This window comes from Lagopus muta, chromosome 6 (assembly GCF_023343835.1).
Source record: "Lagopus muta isolate bLagMut1 chromosome 6, bLagMut1 primary, whole genome shotgun sequence".
Classification (NCBI taxonomy): domain Eukaryota; kingdom Metazoa; phylum Chordata; class Aves; order Galliformes; family Phasianidae; genus Lagopus; species Lagopus muta.
In genome coordinates, this window is record NC_064438.1 from 30406096 (window position 1) to 30421718 (window position 15623).

At 42.3% G+C, this 15623-nt stretch overlaps 1 protein-coding gene across 2 annotated transcripts; it reads right to left on the reverse strand.

Annotated features, from left to right (window-relative positions):
• Nucleotides 1-5304: 5304 nt before the first annotated feature.
• Nucleotides 5305-15232, reverse strand: GREM1 (gremlin 1, DAN family BMP antagonist). 2 transcript variants are annotated; one of them, XM_048948327.1, is made up of 2 exons: nucleotides 15123-15223; nucleotides 5305-9051 (listed from the first exon to the last, which is right to left on the reverse strand). In XM_048948327.1, the coding sequence occupies exon 2, from the start codon at nucleotides 9048-9050 to the stop codon at nucleotides 8496-8498; it is 555 nt and encodes a 184-aa protein (XP_048804284.1). In that variant the 5' UTR covers nucleotide 9051; nucleotides 15123-15223; the 3' UTR covers nucleotides 5305-8495. The 2 variants fall into 2 exon arrangements, 1 of the variants encoding a protein (XP_048804284.1); XR_007377677.1 differs by lacking the exon at nucleotides 5305-9051 and adding an exon at nucleotides 14618-14849 and having other exon boundaries at nucleotides 15123-15232.
• Nucleotides 15233-15623: the final 391 nt, after the last annotated feature.

Genomic DNA, 15623 nt, shown 5'->3' on the forward strand with positions numbered 1-15623 from the left:
TTTCTTTCCTCTTGCCCTCTGTTTCTTTCCACCATCCATCACACTGACTCTTACTTCCTATCCTATCCTGTGAAATAGACACTACCTTCTTTTTTCACAACAGTAAAAACAGATCAAGGTGGCTCCATGTGTTGGTAAAGATAAATGTTGAGACTAAAATCTTTCCTTGTGGGGCTACCATTAAGTTTCACGGGGTAGCATTTGCACACCTTTCAATTATGATGACAAAGGCTGGTGTTGCAAAAGGTTGTCGGAGTCTTATAACATCTTGCCTCTTTAAGAAAGCACTCCTCTTAATTGAAATCAAATGCCATTTAAACCTCTATGTTCTGTGTGACTTAGTTGTCCAGTCTTTTCTAATGGTACAGATGGTATAGCTTGCCTTAGAGAAGATTGACCAGAGGTGCCATGGACTTAGCAAACAGTACTTCAGTGTACTTGTGATGAATAAAGACAGTGAACTGCATTAAAGACATTTTCATTCCGGGGATGAGACAAAGATGATGAAGACAAGATGAGAAGATACATCTGAATCTAAGGCAATTCTCCCTGGATTTTCTCCTTCTCTCCTGGATTGGAGATTTTTCATTTGCCCAGCTTCTCCCTTAGGGTAAGGAAACTGGAAGTCTTTTCACTTGTCAAGGTAATGTTATAAGATGAGAATATTTATTATTATACATGGCTGTATAGTGTTTTGTTCCTGGTAATGAATGAAAATACTGGGTTCTAAATAAAGGAAGTTCTCTTCTGTTTTATGAAGAATGTTGTTGTGAGAACTAAAATTTGTGATAGAGGAGTGGGGAGGCCCTCGACTTCTGATAACCCTTCTACACTACTAGTTGAAATAAATCTGCCAGGGCATCTGTCCAATCAGTTTGCTGAGCACTGGCACTTTCATCATCAGAAGTCAGAATTTCCTTCAGAGGAAAATTGACTTTTTGAACTTTCAGACTACTGGGCTGAGCAGAATGAAAACAATTGTTTAAAGACATCATGCACGGATCTGAGGGACAGATGGCTCTGAACTATGCCAGAGAATTACGATAACATATTCAGGCTGCATACCACAGCTTTTTTTTTATTTGTTTCCTTTTAATCATTGCTTTTTTCTCTACTGTTTGTTCCCAGTCTCACTTGCTTGTCATCGTTCCTCAGTAATAGTAAATATATAAGACACTCTGCTAGAAACCTGAGAGCACTTACTAAGTAGCCTTACGCTTCTTATTATTACCATATTCGCAGAGCAATGGCCTCCTTCGGGTCCTGAGGATCCAAACTGAAGGCAAGACCTCCTAGATGTTTGGTTCCTCGAAGGCCATTCTTGAGTCCATACTTCTAAAACATATTCTGTAGACAAAGAGTCCTAAATGCTACTTAAAGGTGAAGTTGAAGATCTACATGGAGTACACTCCCAATGCAAGGGAAGGGATTAACTTTTCTTTCAACTCCTGCTGCTTAATGTTGATTTAATATATTGTCTTGACTTCTAATAAGGTTATTGAAAGATAAAAGCATATAAGGAGCTGTGCCACAGATGCAAGTCAGAATTTCATATGCAAAATAAAAAGAGACATTATAATAAAAAGAAAATTGAACGTTGCTTGTATAAAATCTGGCTTTGTTTTGATGCATAAAACAGCAAACACTGTTCCACACTGAGGTTTTCAAGAATGTCTTAAGTATACAATGCTTGTGATGCCACCCCAGTTGCCTATATATAGATCTGTCTTGTGTAAAGAATTTAAAACGCATTAGAATGGAGAAATCAAAGAGACAATAAATTTTAAACCAATCTTATTGTCTGCAGCCTTAAGTGTTATTAAGATCAAAGTGGAGCAAACATCTGGCATTTGCCTTTCTGCAAAAATTAGATCAAATTACCTACCATAGGATTTAGATCCACTTGGTAAGATCTTTCCATTGCACACATAGTTTTCTTTCTCTTTTTTATTTGCTAGACTTAACTTAGCTCCCAAAATTGACCCCCTTCATTCATTTGAAGCCAAAACAAATGAACAACAAAAATGAAAATATGTATTCCTCATGCACATCTGTTTTCTAAGGGACATTCAAGGTACTTCACATCCTAAGGAGAGAGGTTCAGCCAGTCTTCATCGTTGCCATTAAGTAGTCTTTACAGATTACACACAACCCTTTATCCCTCCCCAAAACATAAATTCTTCATGCTTACTGTTGTGTTTTCACTGTTGACTTTATTTTATGATTATAACCCATACAGTACGTTATTAAGAAGCCTGGCACACTGGGCCATACTTTTACAAAAATAGCGGATGTATATTTTTCAGACTTTCAGTACCTTTCAATGCCTTTTTTTACAGAGAAAAATACACATATGCTACGTCTATACAGCACAGTTTTTTATTCCCTGGATAGAAGAACATGCCAAGGCAAGGTAAGATTGAGAATATGTATCTTCTTTTAGATATAAAAATGACTGCACCTGATTCTAGTCCTCAACAAATTAATTACAAAATGTAGAAATTCAGTAAAGTTTAACTTGAAAGAAAAACAATATAATGGTCTGCAGATTCATTATTAAAAAAATTAAAAAAAATAAATACTAACAGTGCTCTGTAGTGATGCCATGCAATAACTATAAAATTATGATTAATGAATTTTAGCGTTGGTATCCCACATGAGCTGTAACTGACATATTAATTCTTTCCAATTCCTTTCTTGCTGGAATCCATATTGGTATTACTAGGCAAAAGGTTAAGATATAGCTTTCAATTATTCTAGAGATGAAGATATTATTTTAACCTTTGTTCTTTTGATCTCGTGTAATATGAATTGGAATATAGCTGTTTCCATAAGGTATTCTTTAAAAAAGAAATGAAAACATGGTAATTCCAAATTTTATTTGCAGAACTTTATTGAGAGTCAGTGTAACTTCCTGATTTGATTCATCCCCAAACTATGTGACTTACATCTGTATCACAGCATAGAAAGGTTATTGCTTATCACAACTTAGAAATTTGTTGTTTTTTTTTTAATGTGATCCCAAACATTCTTCTTTTATGTCAGTTTATACTTTGATCCTCACATCTTGCCCCTCAGCCATTTGAAAGAGACAGACAATTAATTTTATTTTCAATATTTTTCAAAAGTATTGGGAGAGTGAGCAAGTGGCAGTTAACATTTCTGTCCTCATCTCCCCAGACTATATAAAGCTTGGGGTGGAATTCAGGCAGCCAGAAGTCACACATTGTCAAAGGGCACCCTCAAGTCATCAGCTACATTCATGGGCAGGCAGTGCAGACAAGTTTCAGATGCTTTTATGAAGCTTCATTACAAGGTAGCATCAGAAATCTGCAATTCTGGGATTTGTTACCTTACCCGTATATACCTTGTACGTGTGGTTTAAATCTCAGCCAACAAACAAGAAAAAAAGCAAGGTGTCCAAAGCTTATTATGGTTAAACTTTTTGATATCTTAAAGCCAAGGCCTGATGTAGCAGTGATACATTCAATGTTTTGACTAAATTCGTTATACTTTTTATTTTCTGAAATGTTAAACTGTGGAGCTTCCCTCTTTGCAGTCCTTTGGTTAATGCAGCTGTCCAGAGAAGTAAAATCACCCAGAAATTATTTGGGGCCTTCTGCTGATGGTGTTGAGTGACTGCTGTATTTCAGTAATTGGAGGAGTAGTTTCTAAAGGAGGTTATTCTTTGGATTGAATAAGACCCATGCTATTTAAAAAGAGAAGGAGCAGTCTGTGTCACACTGGGTTAAGCAAAGCAGCATTGCAGGCTCTGGCAGTGACTGGGAGCTTCTCCTTTCAGAAATCTGTTGAAAGTACTGCTCCAGGTCAGGCTTGCACACTGGACAGCACAAAACATCACTCCCCACAGTGGCAGCTCTCTGGTCTATCTTTATTTTTGCCCAGGAGCAAATGAATTACAAGGTTACATTTCTGCATCACTTTTGCAGACGCAGTGCCCTTTTTCTGGCCAAGCACTACTGCTGACAGGCAGCCAGAAAAGGACCCATCCGAAGCATGCTGCACCCACCATGGCCATGTGTTGCTCAGATGTCTCACGTATGCCCAGCCTGGCTTGTGCTTGATGCCTCCATCTGATCACATATGTGCAAATCTATTGCACAGCACATGGGTTACAGAGCACATGCACAAATCCAGAACAGGGATCTTGCCTGCCTCACTGAAAGGAGAGCAAGAAATATCTATCTGTTTCTGTGAAAGCTAAGGAAGGTGCATGGATTCCCTCTCTCCCTCTCATCTTCTTTTGATTAGTGTAGTATCTATAACGCATGCAGGACGTCACAGTGGACATACCTTCAGTTTAAAGTTGGTATGTAGGCCAAATGTAAATTATAATGACGGCCTGAGCTTGTTAGCATATAAATAATAAGGCCATAGTACTAGAAAGTATTAGAAAGGTAAGTCCAGGAGGTTGTTCTCTCTGTTTTAAATCTTCATATGAACATATATTTGCACATCTCTTCGTGGAAATTTATTACATCCGACTATATCCATATCTCAGACCAGAAAAAGTCAATTGCCTTTTACAAATAACAAGCAGTATTTTCCTTTCAGTAGATTTTAGAAGAACAAGAGAATAAATGAATGGACAGAAATAAAGAAAGAGTAAAGCTAAAGCCTTTAAGTTGCGCTAAGAAGCAGTATGCCACAGAGTGGTAAGTTCCATTATTTGACAAGGGCTGCTCATGAAGTAAAACTGTGCAGAACATTACCATCACCTGCCCTTCATGGATGGGTGCTGGCCAGCTCACCTCTTGGTCACCTGGGTGTGCTACGGGAAGCCACTACATGCTGACTACTTGTGGGACTGTATCTGTGTCATTGCTACTCCTTGGAAGGAAATAGAATAGATCTGTGGGACTGTGGTCCCAATCTGAGCAGCTTCCACTACAAAGGCAGAGAACATTAGGGGCAGTGAAAGTGAACGACAGATCCTCCTATACTCCTGTATAATTCTCTGTCCATGTCAAGGGCTTGCTGAGAGCTCTGCACTGCAAAGATATTCCCTACTCTTTCTCGTTTTGTTTTGTTTTATGTGGAAGTGCACTGATGAATAGACACAAAGCTGAGGTAACATATGAGGCTAGCATGTCGAGTCCAGCTCCACCTCTATAACCATTCAAGTTTGATTTATATTTTGAACTGTCACTATATGGTTTACAAGGGGAAAAGTGTGAGTAAAGATTGAGATTTTCCTTCTATAAATTGTGCAAGGGTAAGGGGGAAGTGACAGATCTCATTTAAAGACTTTTTGAAGTAGTTATGTTGAATGATGGTGCCATTGCCCGTCTCTGTGCCTCATTGTCAGAATCTAAGCCCTTTTATAATTAAGAGAAGCCACAGAAGTCAGAGTAAAGTACAACAGATCCAGAAAGAGCTGGAAACTTAAGGAAGAAATAAAAAAAAAATAAAAACAACAATAGACATGGACTGGAGAAGATATTTTATTTATTTGTTACTAGTAGTTAAAATGACGTACAAAATGCTGGGAAGAAAAATTCCAATTCCATTCAGTTACAAAATAATTAAAACTTCATTTTAAACCAAGTTTTGCTTTGTGAGACCGAGCATGACAATACTGCAGCCTTAGGTTATATGGTCCATTGTTTTTAGAATAAAGCAGACATTTAAATACATATTGTGGTTGATATTAAATATCTGGTATAATTGTAAGTTAGCAGAACTTTCTTACTCTCAGGCAATAACTAGCAATTCATAAAAGTTCTTTGTATAAAATTTACATAGTTATAGGGGGATCTGCCTCCAGGGGAGCTCCGTTGTGAGCTGTGCACAGGCTGTTTGGAACATTAGAATTTGTAACACTTTTATCAGTTGCCCTTCAGAACACTGAAGTCAGTAATGTCTAAAGCCATGCTTCACATTAGGGACATAGCAGCCTAGGATGAAATCCCACTGCTGTTAAAGATAACGGGTGTTTTGCTATCAACTTCAAATGAAGAAATAATTTCATTCTTAAGGTGTGCCCATTTATTGAACAGAAACACTACAGAGTATAAAACTTTCAGCAAAGGCTGAGGTTGGCCTTGTTACCTGCAAACCAACTCAAAAAATTAATTTAAAGGAGAACAACCCCTGCCTATTATCAGTGAAAGAGGATTTGTATTAATAATAACATTAAATATCCATATCTTTCTAACTATTCACATTCCACACAGTGGAAATCTACCTCCTGTAATGCCAGATTTTAAAATTGGATTTTAAAATCCACGAAGAAATGTGTCATACCTGCGGAGTGAGAGTGCACCAAGTGAAATGCATTTTAAGAATATGAACCAATGAGCTGCGATCTCTTAATCTGATAAACATAGATCTCATAGCAGTGGATTTCAGAGGAAAAATATATGAATTGCGGAGATGCAGGATATTGCCAGTAATTGCATGAGACATTGAGTTACATCTGTGGCTTTTAATGTAACGACTGCACATCCTATGCATCTGTGGCATGCCACTGTATGGTTTACCCTTTGGACATGTTACTAAGAGCAGAATTGTCTCTCTCAGAGCTTGATGGACAGAAATCCTGTCAAAATAATCACCCTGTGGCTGAGAGAGAGGCTTTTAGTGTGAGAAAGTACAGCTACGCTGATTGTGGGAAGAGAAGTCTTGCTGCTGATGGGGAAAGTGTGTCCTGGGCTACTGAAGCCCCACCACACTGTTAACTTGAGCCTAGAACCATGCCTTTTTGAAGGTGCAAAATGGGGTCTTTTTGTTGGCACGTAGGTGGAGGTAGGGAGGCCTGCAGGATCTGCAGCACCACAAGGCCTTCAGCGCCTGAACAGAAGGTGTCCTGCCAAGCCAGTGCCCTATGCCTGTCTCAGCAACCACTTCGAGGTGCAGCTGGACAGGCTGTAGCTCTCCAGCCAGCCCCAGGGCTTTGGGACCACCTTGCTGGAATGACTTCTCCTATGAGACTCCCCGCACTCTTGCCAAAAGCTACCCCCCGCATCCAGCTTGTGCTCCTAATCCTGAAGGAGGGAAGACAGGCTGATCTCCCAGGTGACACTCATTGAGCTGCTGGAAGTAGTGTCCCCTTTCATGCGTTTTTTCCCCCTCAATGAGAAGGGGAATGAGTTAGCCCTTAATTTTCAGGAAATTCTCTTTACTTAGTCCAAATCCTGCTTAAATGCAAGTCTGTGGTAAAAGATATAAAAAGAGGATTATTGCTGGCAAAGTTCTGCATCTCTTTTTCAACAAACTGCATGCCTGTGGCAAAGCTAAAATAACAATAACAATGCAATGTTTACTAGTCATGAATGTCGTGTCTTTTGTCTCTTGTGTGGTTATTGCATTTGCAGTCACATGATGCTTGTTTTAATTTTTTCTTTGCTCTTTATGTACTAAATTACTGCCATTCTGTACTTGATCTTGCTTAGCAAGATTTTTGTGCTGCGGTATGTACGTTCCTATGTATGTGTGTGAAAAAGAGGAAAGAGTTCAGATAGGCACAATGGAGTCTGTAGACTCATTGTATGTACGTATAGATACCAATGAATAAAAGATACTGCATATACATATATATGTAATATGAGGAATAACTGCTATCAGAAATACAAGACAACAGATGGATCTAGTGGCACAGAAATGAGTTTGATTGATGTAGAGAGACATTAGAATTCAAAAGTATATTTATAGCCTCGTATATAGTTTCTCTTTAATTTATGTAATATATGACTAGGTATATAAATTAAAGCAAAACGTAAACAGAAGACAATATCTCTTCCTCTGTGTCTTCCTATTTAAGTATCTTTCCTTTTCCCATACCCTTTTGTGCTCCCCCTGTCTACTTACTTTAGCCTTTTGCATTCTAACTTGCTGTGGTTCTGTTTTCCATCCACCTATGCTGACTTTTCAGCACTCCCACTTCCCCATTGTTCTCCAAAAGCAGCCTTTGTATTACAGTTATATTTCTGAAGAAGGATGTTACAAACTCTTGATAAAGCTGCTATTATCAGTGATGCTTTTGCTATGGAATAACTGCGTTCTTCCTACTTCATATTTAATAGACTCATGCTTTCAGATATATTGTCCTCTCACATTGATGTTTCTCATAATACAGTAAAAGCAAATAGCATGGCAAGTGAACATTAGCAAAAGCCACAGCTCCACTTTTCCAGTAAGTGACAAAAATGTGAATATACGCTAGGAAACCTAATTCATCACTGTGGGTAAGTAGATTGTTAATATTTTCTACCCTTTTTTTTTTTTTTTTTTCTTCAGAGTGACCATTCGTATATTTGCTTGTATACACCCTTTTTCTCTCTTACACACATGTGCCTGTTCTTCCCTTACATCCATTGTGTTCTTTTTGTTTGGCTAGCTGTTGTTTTTCAGGTAATTCACTGGGTTCCTTTCAGTTTCGCCCAGCCTCAAAGCTTTGCTAGTTCATGCCACTCACTCACACTGGCAACGATTGTGGACAGTCAGAGTGCAATCAGTACAACGCACTTCTAGGCTTAGTCCAAGTCAATAGATATACACCGACACTCCTTCACGCGGGTGATTCTTTTCTTCTTCCTAGGGGGCTGAAGCTCGGGGCAGTTGAGGGTAACAGTCATGGTGGTAAACTTCTTGGGCTTGCAGAATGAACAAGACTGGAAAGAGCCTTCCTCTTTGCGGACATGCCTGGGGATGTAGAATGAATTGCATTGGCCATAGCAGAACCTGTTGATAATGGTGCGACTGTTGCAGCCCTCTTCATGGATAGTTTGTTTGAGGGGCTGAGTTTTGCACCAATCCCGTTTTAGGTATTTGCGCTCAGTGATGTGCAGTGCCTCCTGGCTGGACTCCAGCACCTCCTCAGCAGGCATTGAGGTGCCTTTTCCTCTTTCTCGATGCCTGGAGCCCGACTGCTGCTGTGTCTGCATCTGCTCTGAATCATTGGGCTGATCCTTGTCAGGAGGAGGGATAGCGCCTTGAGATCCACGATTCCTCTTTCTGCCTTCTGCTGTCGGTAGCAGAAATCCCATCAGAAGAAACACAGCGCCGATGGCATACAGTGTGCGGACCATCCTATAGAGAGGAAGTTGAGGAAATAAAGCACAGTTGTGGATTTCAGATATCAACAGGAATCAGGTATGCAGTAAATTTTCAGCTCCATAAAAGAAACGTGAGTGCGTGCATGAATGCACACTTATAAAAGATGAGCTCTTTGCTTTCACCAGCTGGAAAGCAGTTTCCAAATTACCAAGTGATAAAAGCTTTCCTATATTGTGATTGAAAGTCAGACACTAAAATAAGTCTATACAGAATTTCACTTAGTATTGCATGCAACTTTTTCCAGCTCCTTTCTTCATGCACCCTACTAAACAGTTCTCATTCCCTTCCCATAGCTTATTGACACCAAGAGTGATCCTCCTGGTTTACACAAGCGGAAGGAATGATTTTATGCCTTGCTAGGATTTATGACATAGTTATCGGCAGTACCAGAGGACATCCATTCTACATCTTCCTTTGTCAGACTCAGAAGCTCGGTACAACTCCTTGCATATGCACATCCAAAATACAGTGTGCAGGCTGTATCTACCTGTTATCTGAATACAGCATTCCAAGCTCGGCCACGCTGCACCTCTGAACTGATCCACTGAGTCCGAATGTAATGAAACAAGTGCACAAGACAGGCAACTAATATAAATTGATATTTAGATACAGATTAAAAGAGATGCATCTGTAATTTCAAATTACACCTTCTCACATTACTCTGAATTTTTGGTAGATATCACACATAAGCAGTCATAAATCTCCATCTTTTATTCATTACATCCATCATGATAGCAAAAGGACATATGAGGACAGTAGAATTTCATATGACATTAAGAACCATGAGATAACAGTATGATAAAAGCATGTTGATTGTGCACAAAAAAAAAAAAAAAAAAAAAAAAAAAAAAAGAAGTTCAAGAAGTGCAAAAAGTAGAGATAATCAAGTTCCTTAAAACTGCATTCATGTTCCAAACCTAATTAGCAGCCCATACACCTTCCTTAGTCTTTACGACCCAGGTATCTTCCACCAACTCTATTGCTTCCAAGCTCTTTGGGCTGCTGGGTCAACTCAAGACCCAAAAGCTAGAAAGTGACCTGCCTTTCTCTTCCTGAAATACCACAGTCTTCGTGTTGTTTGTGAAAGCAAGCAAGACAGACTGGGGAGGGAGGATCTCAGGAGACTTTCACTGTGGGGAGCTTGGAAGATGGCCACCAGAAACGGGAAGCTCAGGCATTAAAAAGGGGAAGAATTGTGAATAAAAATGAGGAAGTCAGTGTCCTCTACCTCTTTAAGTGCTGCGGTCATATCCCTCATTTAACCTATTTTATCAGTAAAGATGAATCACTGTTTGAACTGAAAACTCCTTCTTGTCCTACTGCCCAGCCAATGTATGTGAAACTAAGGCCCGTGTCCTTGGTAGGCAGATAGATGGTGAAGTGCCAACCCTGGAAGGGCCCCCTGGAGATTCAGTGGAAGCTCAGGGTATTGTGTCATCTGCTGCATAAGACGTCTGTTAGAGTTACTAGGTCTTTCCAGTCACACAGAAAGAGTAAGTTTTGGTTGATGCTGTTCAGAAAGTATTTCTCACCAGAGACTGGAAAAGGAATTGTTGGAGTGGAAAAGTGTCACAGGAGGTTCCTGTTGTATGTAGGGATTTGCTTGTGGAGCTAACGTTTTATGTGTTTGTCTACAGACTGTTAACATACTGGAGCTTATGACGCACATGATAAATGTCTGCATTCATTTTATTCAATTAGATTTATTTACCAGTAGCCATTCATTTTGTTCATTTCGGCTTAGTAGCAGTATCTCTTATGTTTGGAAGAAGCCTCAGACTTCAAGAGAGAGCTGTAAGCATTACACTTCTCCTGACTCCAGCAGGCAGTTAGGAAGGGCTGCTCTAAATATCTAAGCGCAATATTGCACAGAACATGCTATTTTAATAACATTAAGGCTCTGACACAAAACAAAAAACGTTGGGAATTCAAACTGAAGACTAATGCAGTGTAATTTCAAGTGTCAGCTTGGACTTCATATTTGCTGTTTTTTTCCCATTTCTTTTACCACCTCAATGTTATTTAAGCATGTTTCTTTTCAGTCTCCACATTCCGCCAATATAATATTTTTTAAAATACAGTTATAAAATACCACTTATTTCCTCAAGTGACCAGAATGACTCCTTCCAAAACTATTCTTATTTCTCTGGTGACTGTATACCCACACTGTATTTAGACAGTATGCATGTTATTTACTCAACGTGGTGCCAGAACCTTAGAAGAAGAAAAAAATCATTGCACACAACCAAAAATAAATTGCTAGTTTCTAAGCAGTGCCAGGAAACTTCAGGTGTTTGTTTAGTTTCCCATAACTGAGTGCTTGTTTCACTACTACGCATATTCCCGTACTACTTTTGTTCCTATAACAGATCATCTCCACGCTGTTCCACCATTTTTCCACAAATGTGCAATTGATGGCATAGTCATGTAAGGTCTAGTCATGTGAAAATGAGTGATTTGGGGATGGTGATTTGGGGAAAATCTGATGGTAATGCCTACTATTTTAAGATATGTATCCCAGATTGATGCATCGTTAAGTAGTATGCGCTTCACCCTAAGGAAACACAAGCATGTGTTCCAATATAACTGTAAAACAGGAAGAAATAGAATTTTTCACTGACTTGGTGTCATGGTTTATAACCATGACACTTGGTTTATAACCGTAAAGGGAGAAACTATATTATATACTCAAAGAAGAAACTGTGATTCGAGTAAAAGTTAGCAACTCAGCAGCACCTTTTGCTATGGTTCAATTTTACATATTCCAAAATATACATCTGAAAGTAAAAATAATCCAAATATTTAGGACTAAATACAATTGAAATACAGACCCTCCAAAGAGACTGTGTTAACTTCATGATCCCCAATGGCAGTTTAAGTAGGAACTTCCTATCATAGTGGCTTATTACATATTTACTTAAAAACTTCTGATTTTCGGGGGGGGGGGGGGGGGGGGGGGGGGGGGGAGAGGGGGGGAGTAGAAGAAAAGCAAAATACAAAGGAAAATAAGGTATTATGCCTCAGTAATGAAAGTAGCCTGCAATCTGCACTCTCTCTGATCCCAGAGCTCATAAGAGAAGACAACACCTCTGCTTATGTTAGGAACAAGAATGATTCATCCAATCTCCAATCCCCAAATTAGTGTTTGTGAATTTAGTGTTTGAGCTTCCTCAAAAGCTTTTTTATTACTTAAAAAAAAAAAAAAAAAACAACCAATCAACCCACAAACAGCACAAGTAGCTCAATCCATGTTACCATGCCCAAGGTTTTACCCAAAGGAAGTCTTTGGGTAAAATATGCAGAAGTAGATGGTTTGGGATTTTTTATTTATTTATTTATTTATTTATTTATTTATTTTCCTTGTCATAGCCATAATTCTGAATGTGTCATAGCTCTGAAGCCTGATAAGAGCTGTGAAGAATCAGGCTGTAAAAGCACATAAATGCTAAATTTCTGCAGAACTTTCTGTGCTTAATATGGGCTGTTGTAGAAGCAGCAGTGTGATCAGAAATCCTTCTGAGAACTCAGCTGAGAATTCTTTGAATAAATAGATGACCACAAACAAAACACTTCATTTGCGTCCCACTTACTTCATTCAGATCCAGTGAGAGATCCGATATCATTAATATTTAAAATAAGTAACAAAATACTTCAGAAATCTTTCCGTATTTCCCTACTGAGTTTTCTTCCTCATCATCATCTGCAAGCACTCAGTCCTGTAGCCAACAGCAGTTTTATTGCTAACTTCAAACGGGAGCAGAATTGGACCCAACCATTCAAATCCCCTCACACAGGGATTATCTGGAACTAGGATCCAATCATTTGATGGCAGATGAGGATGCCTGCAGATTAATACCTGCAACCATTCACAGAGGAGTGTAAACTGTTTCAGGTTTACTGCTCAATACATTAAGCAGTCATTTTTTAGCTTATACATTTTCTACTGTAATTTAACTTCCAAAAGTCAGTATTTAAACAGCGCTTTCCTATGAGTTCCCAAGCAGAGCCACAAAGCGACCCCTGAAATGCTGTGCACACAGCGACGCATTTACAAGCGCTGGGTGGAATCCCAGCTCCACTGAAATGCGCAAATTCTCACAGCTTTCTGCAGGCCCAGCATTTCATCTGCAAGCCATATTCACTGGGAAAATATTCTGATGAGCCACGGGTTCATGTGCTTGACAGAAAGCATGAAAAATAATCTGCTGAAGACCTAGAAAAATAAATGTGCATGGTGGGCTTCAAATAGCAGCCAAGCAAAGAGGCAAAACACAACACTGGCTATTGAGAAAACCAAAGTGGTTATGTCCCAGTGGATCAGAATGATTTTCTGCCTGGTTTATTACATATGAATTACAGAAATAGTCTTATGTAATGTTTTCATAGTTATAGATCTGTATTTTTAAATATACAAGAAGGCAAAACAACAGCAGTTCCCATAGACCCATTTTAATTTTTTTTTTCCCTCAGACCAAGATGGCAAAGCTAATATGGCTCTTTGGTAGAGTTTAGGTACATTTACATTTCCTTCACGTGAGTCACAGAGTTTCCTTTTTCGAGCCGTTTAATTCGTGTGGGCAGCACCAAGAGGAACAAAAAAAAAAAAAAAAAAAAAAAAAAAAAAAAAAAAAAAAAATCAAAAACGGAGAAACCTCCTCTAGAGAGGTATCTCTCTGCAGGGGCCGCAAGCAGCAGCACACGGCGTGTGCACGGAGTTACCACGCACGTCGGGGCGGCCCCGCAGCTGCCAGCCGCACTACGAGAGCGCAGTCTCTCCGGAAACTTTTGCTCACCGGGCCCTGGGAACAGTCTCGGAAAACGCCACGCATTTCTACACAACCTCACCGGGAGAAAGGCTTAGCTTTAGCACAGCTTAGGACTGAACCCCCAGGAGGAGAGACAGGGCACGGCCATGCGCGCTGTCTGAGACCCGAGGGAGCTCCGTACCCCGTCCCGAGCGGAGACTTCAGCGCGGACCTGGCGCCTGCCGCCTCCTGCGGAGCCTTCCCCCGCTCCGCAGCCGCAGGGAGGAACCGCGGGCAGCGCACCGGCAGCTAACGAGATGCAACGGCCCTCAGGAGCAGGGTGCGGGATATGCAGGGCCGCGCACTTTGCTAGCCCGCCGTCGCGGCGCTCCCGTCGGATCAGGCAGGCCGTCTGACCCGCAGAGCGGTGGCGGCACCGGCAGAGACCTCTCCGCGGGCGCCGGCCACCGCGCAGCCTCGTCCCCGGATCCCGAGAGGTCGCACCGAAACGACCGGGTGGCTCGTTCGCCCCGTCCACGCCGGCAGGGCTCACGTCCCGCTCGGCAAGGGCGGCCCCGACGTCGAGGCCGGCAGCTCCGCCAGGACGAGGCCTCTCAGTAACGGGGAGCGCTGCGGCAGAAGGACGGCCGGAGCTATCGGGGCGGCGAAGCAAAGCCAGCGGAGAGCAAAGTGGCGCTGCGCACGGCGGAGACACCGCCGCTCCTCCCGCCCGAGGACACGCGTAGTCGCCCGCGAGCGCGCAACTTGGCCTCCGCCTGCTCTGCGCGGCCCCGACGTCTCACGCCACCTGCCCGGGAGGGGACGCGGAGCGGGGTTGCTCGGAGGAACGGGATGGGATGGAACGGGCCAGGGCGGGCAACGGCGAGGCCGGCACCTGGATCTGCCCTCGACCCGCTCCGCGCAGAGGCCGGGCCGGGATTTCGCCTTGAGTCGGGTGGGCGCCGCATCCAATTTGTTGGGAGTGATGCTGTAGGCGGAGATGAGAAGCTTTTGCAATCCCCGCGCCTGTCAGGGGAGAGAGATGTCACAGCGCCCCGATCCCCGGCGGAAAAGCTAGTGACAGCCCTATGGCTCTGACAGGCGAGCCGGTGGCACCTCCGCACGCCCAAGAGCAAAGCCATGCACCGACGAACGACTCCTCCTCTTGCCCGCACCCCGGAGGTAGGAGAAAGGCATTACAGTTTTGCCTCCCGCACAGACTGGCCAAGCGGGACCCATCTGTGCACCCGCTGCGAATGCGCAGCTCGGCTCGGCCCGGCCCAGCAGCGGCCGGCTCACCTGCGTGGCGGCTCCTCGGGAGCCCGGCTTGGCGGCGGCTCCTCGGCGGGACGCAGCGGGGCTGAATGCTGCGGGTCACTCGGCGGAGTGGGAGGCGTGGGAGCCCGCAGCCACCCAGCAGTCCATAGAGGGCGAGGCTGGGATCCTGCCTACAAATTGCAGCAGCGCCGAGCTGTCTCCCATTTAAATGTCTCCCAGCTGAGGTCTCCGCTCCAAGCCCCTCCAGATCATTGGACAAGCGCCTCCGCCCCCTTTAACACTTCCATAAACTTCCACTAGGGAAAGCTCTCGGGCGTGCAGATAAACACTCGACTACTTTCCTCTCTTAAGAGAATCGCTGCTAAAGGTCACCACCCCAAGGAATTTTATCTGGAACGTACAGAAAAATCACATTTTCCATCCTCGTTAAAGTATGACATTTAAGAAGAGCTCCCCCGGCCCCGCCTGCTCCCTTCCCATTCCCGCTGCCCAGGGCCGCGGTCCCGCAGGGCAGAGCCCGCA

Coding starts and splice junctions, on each gene's coding strand:
- GREM1 (XM_048948327.1), bottom strand. CDS start 9,050: ATGGTCCGCACACTGTATGCCATCGGCGCTGTGTTTCTTCTGATGGGA.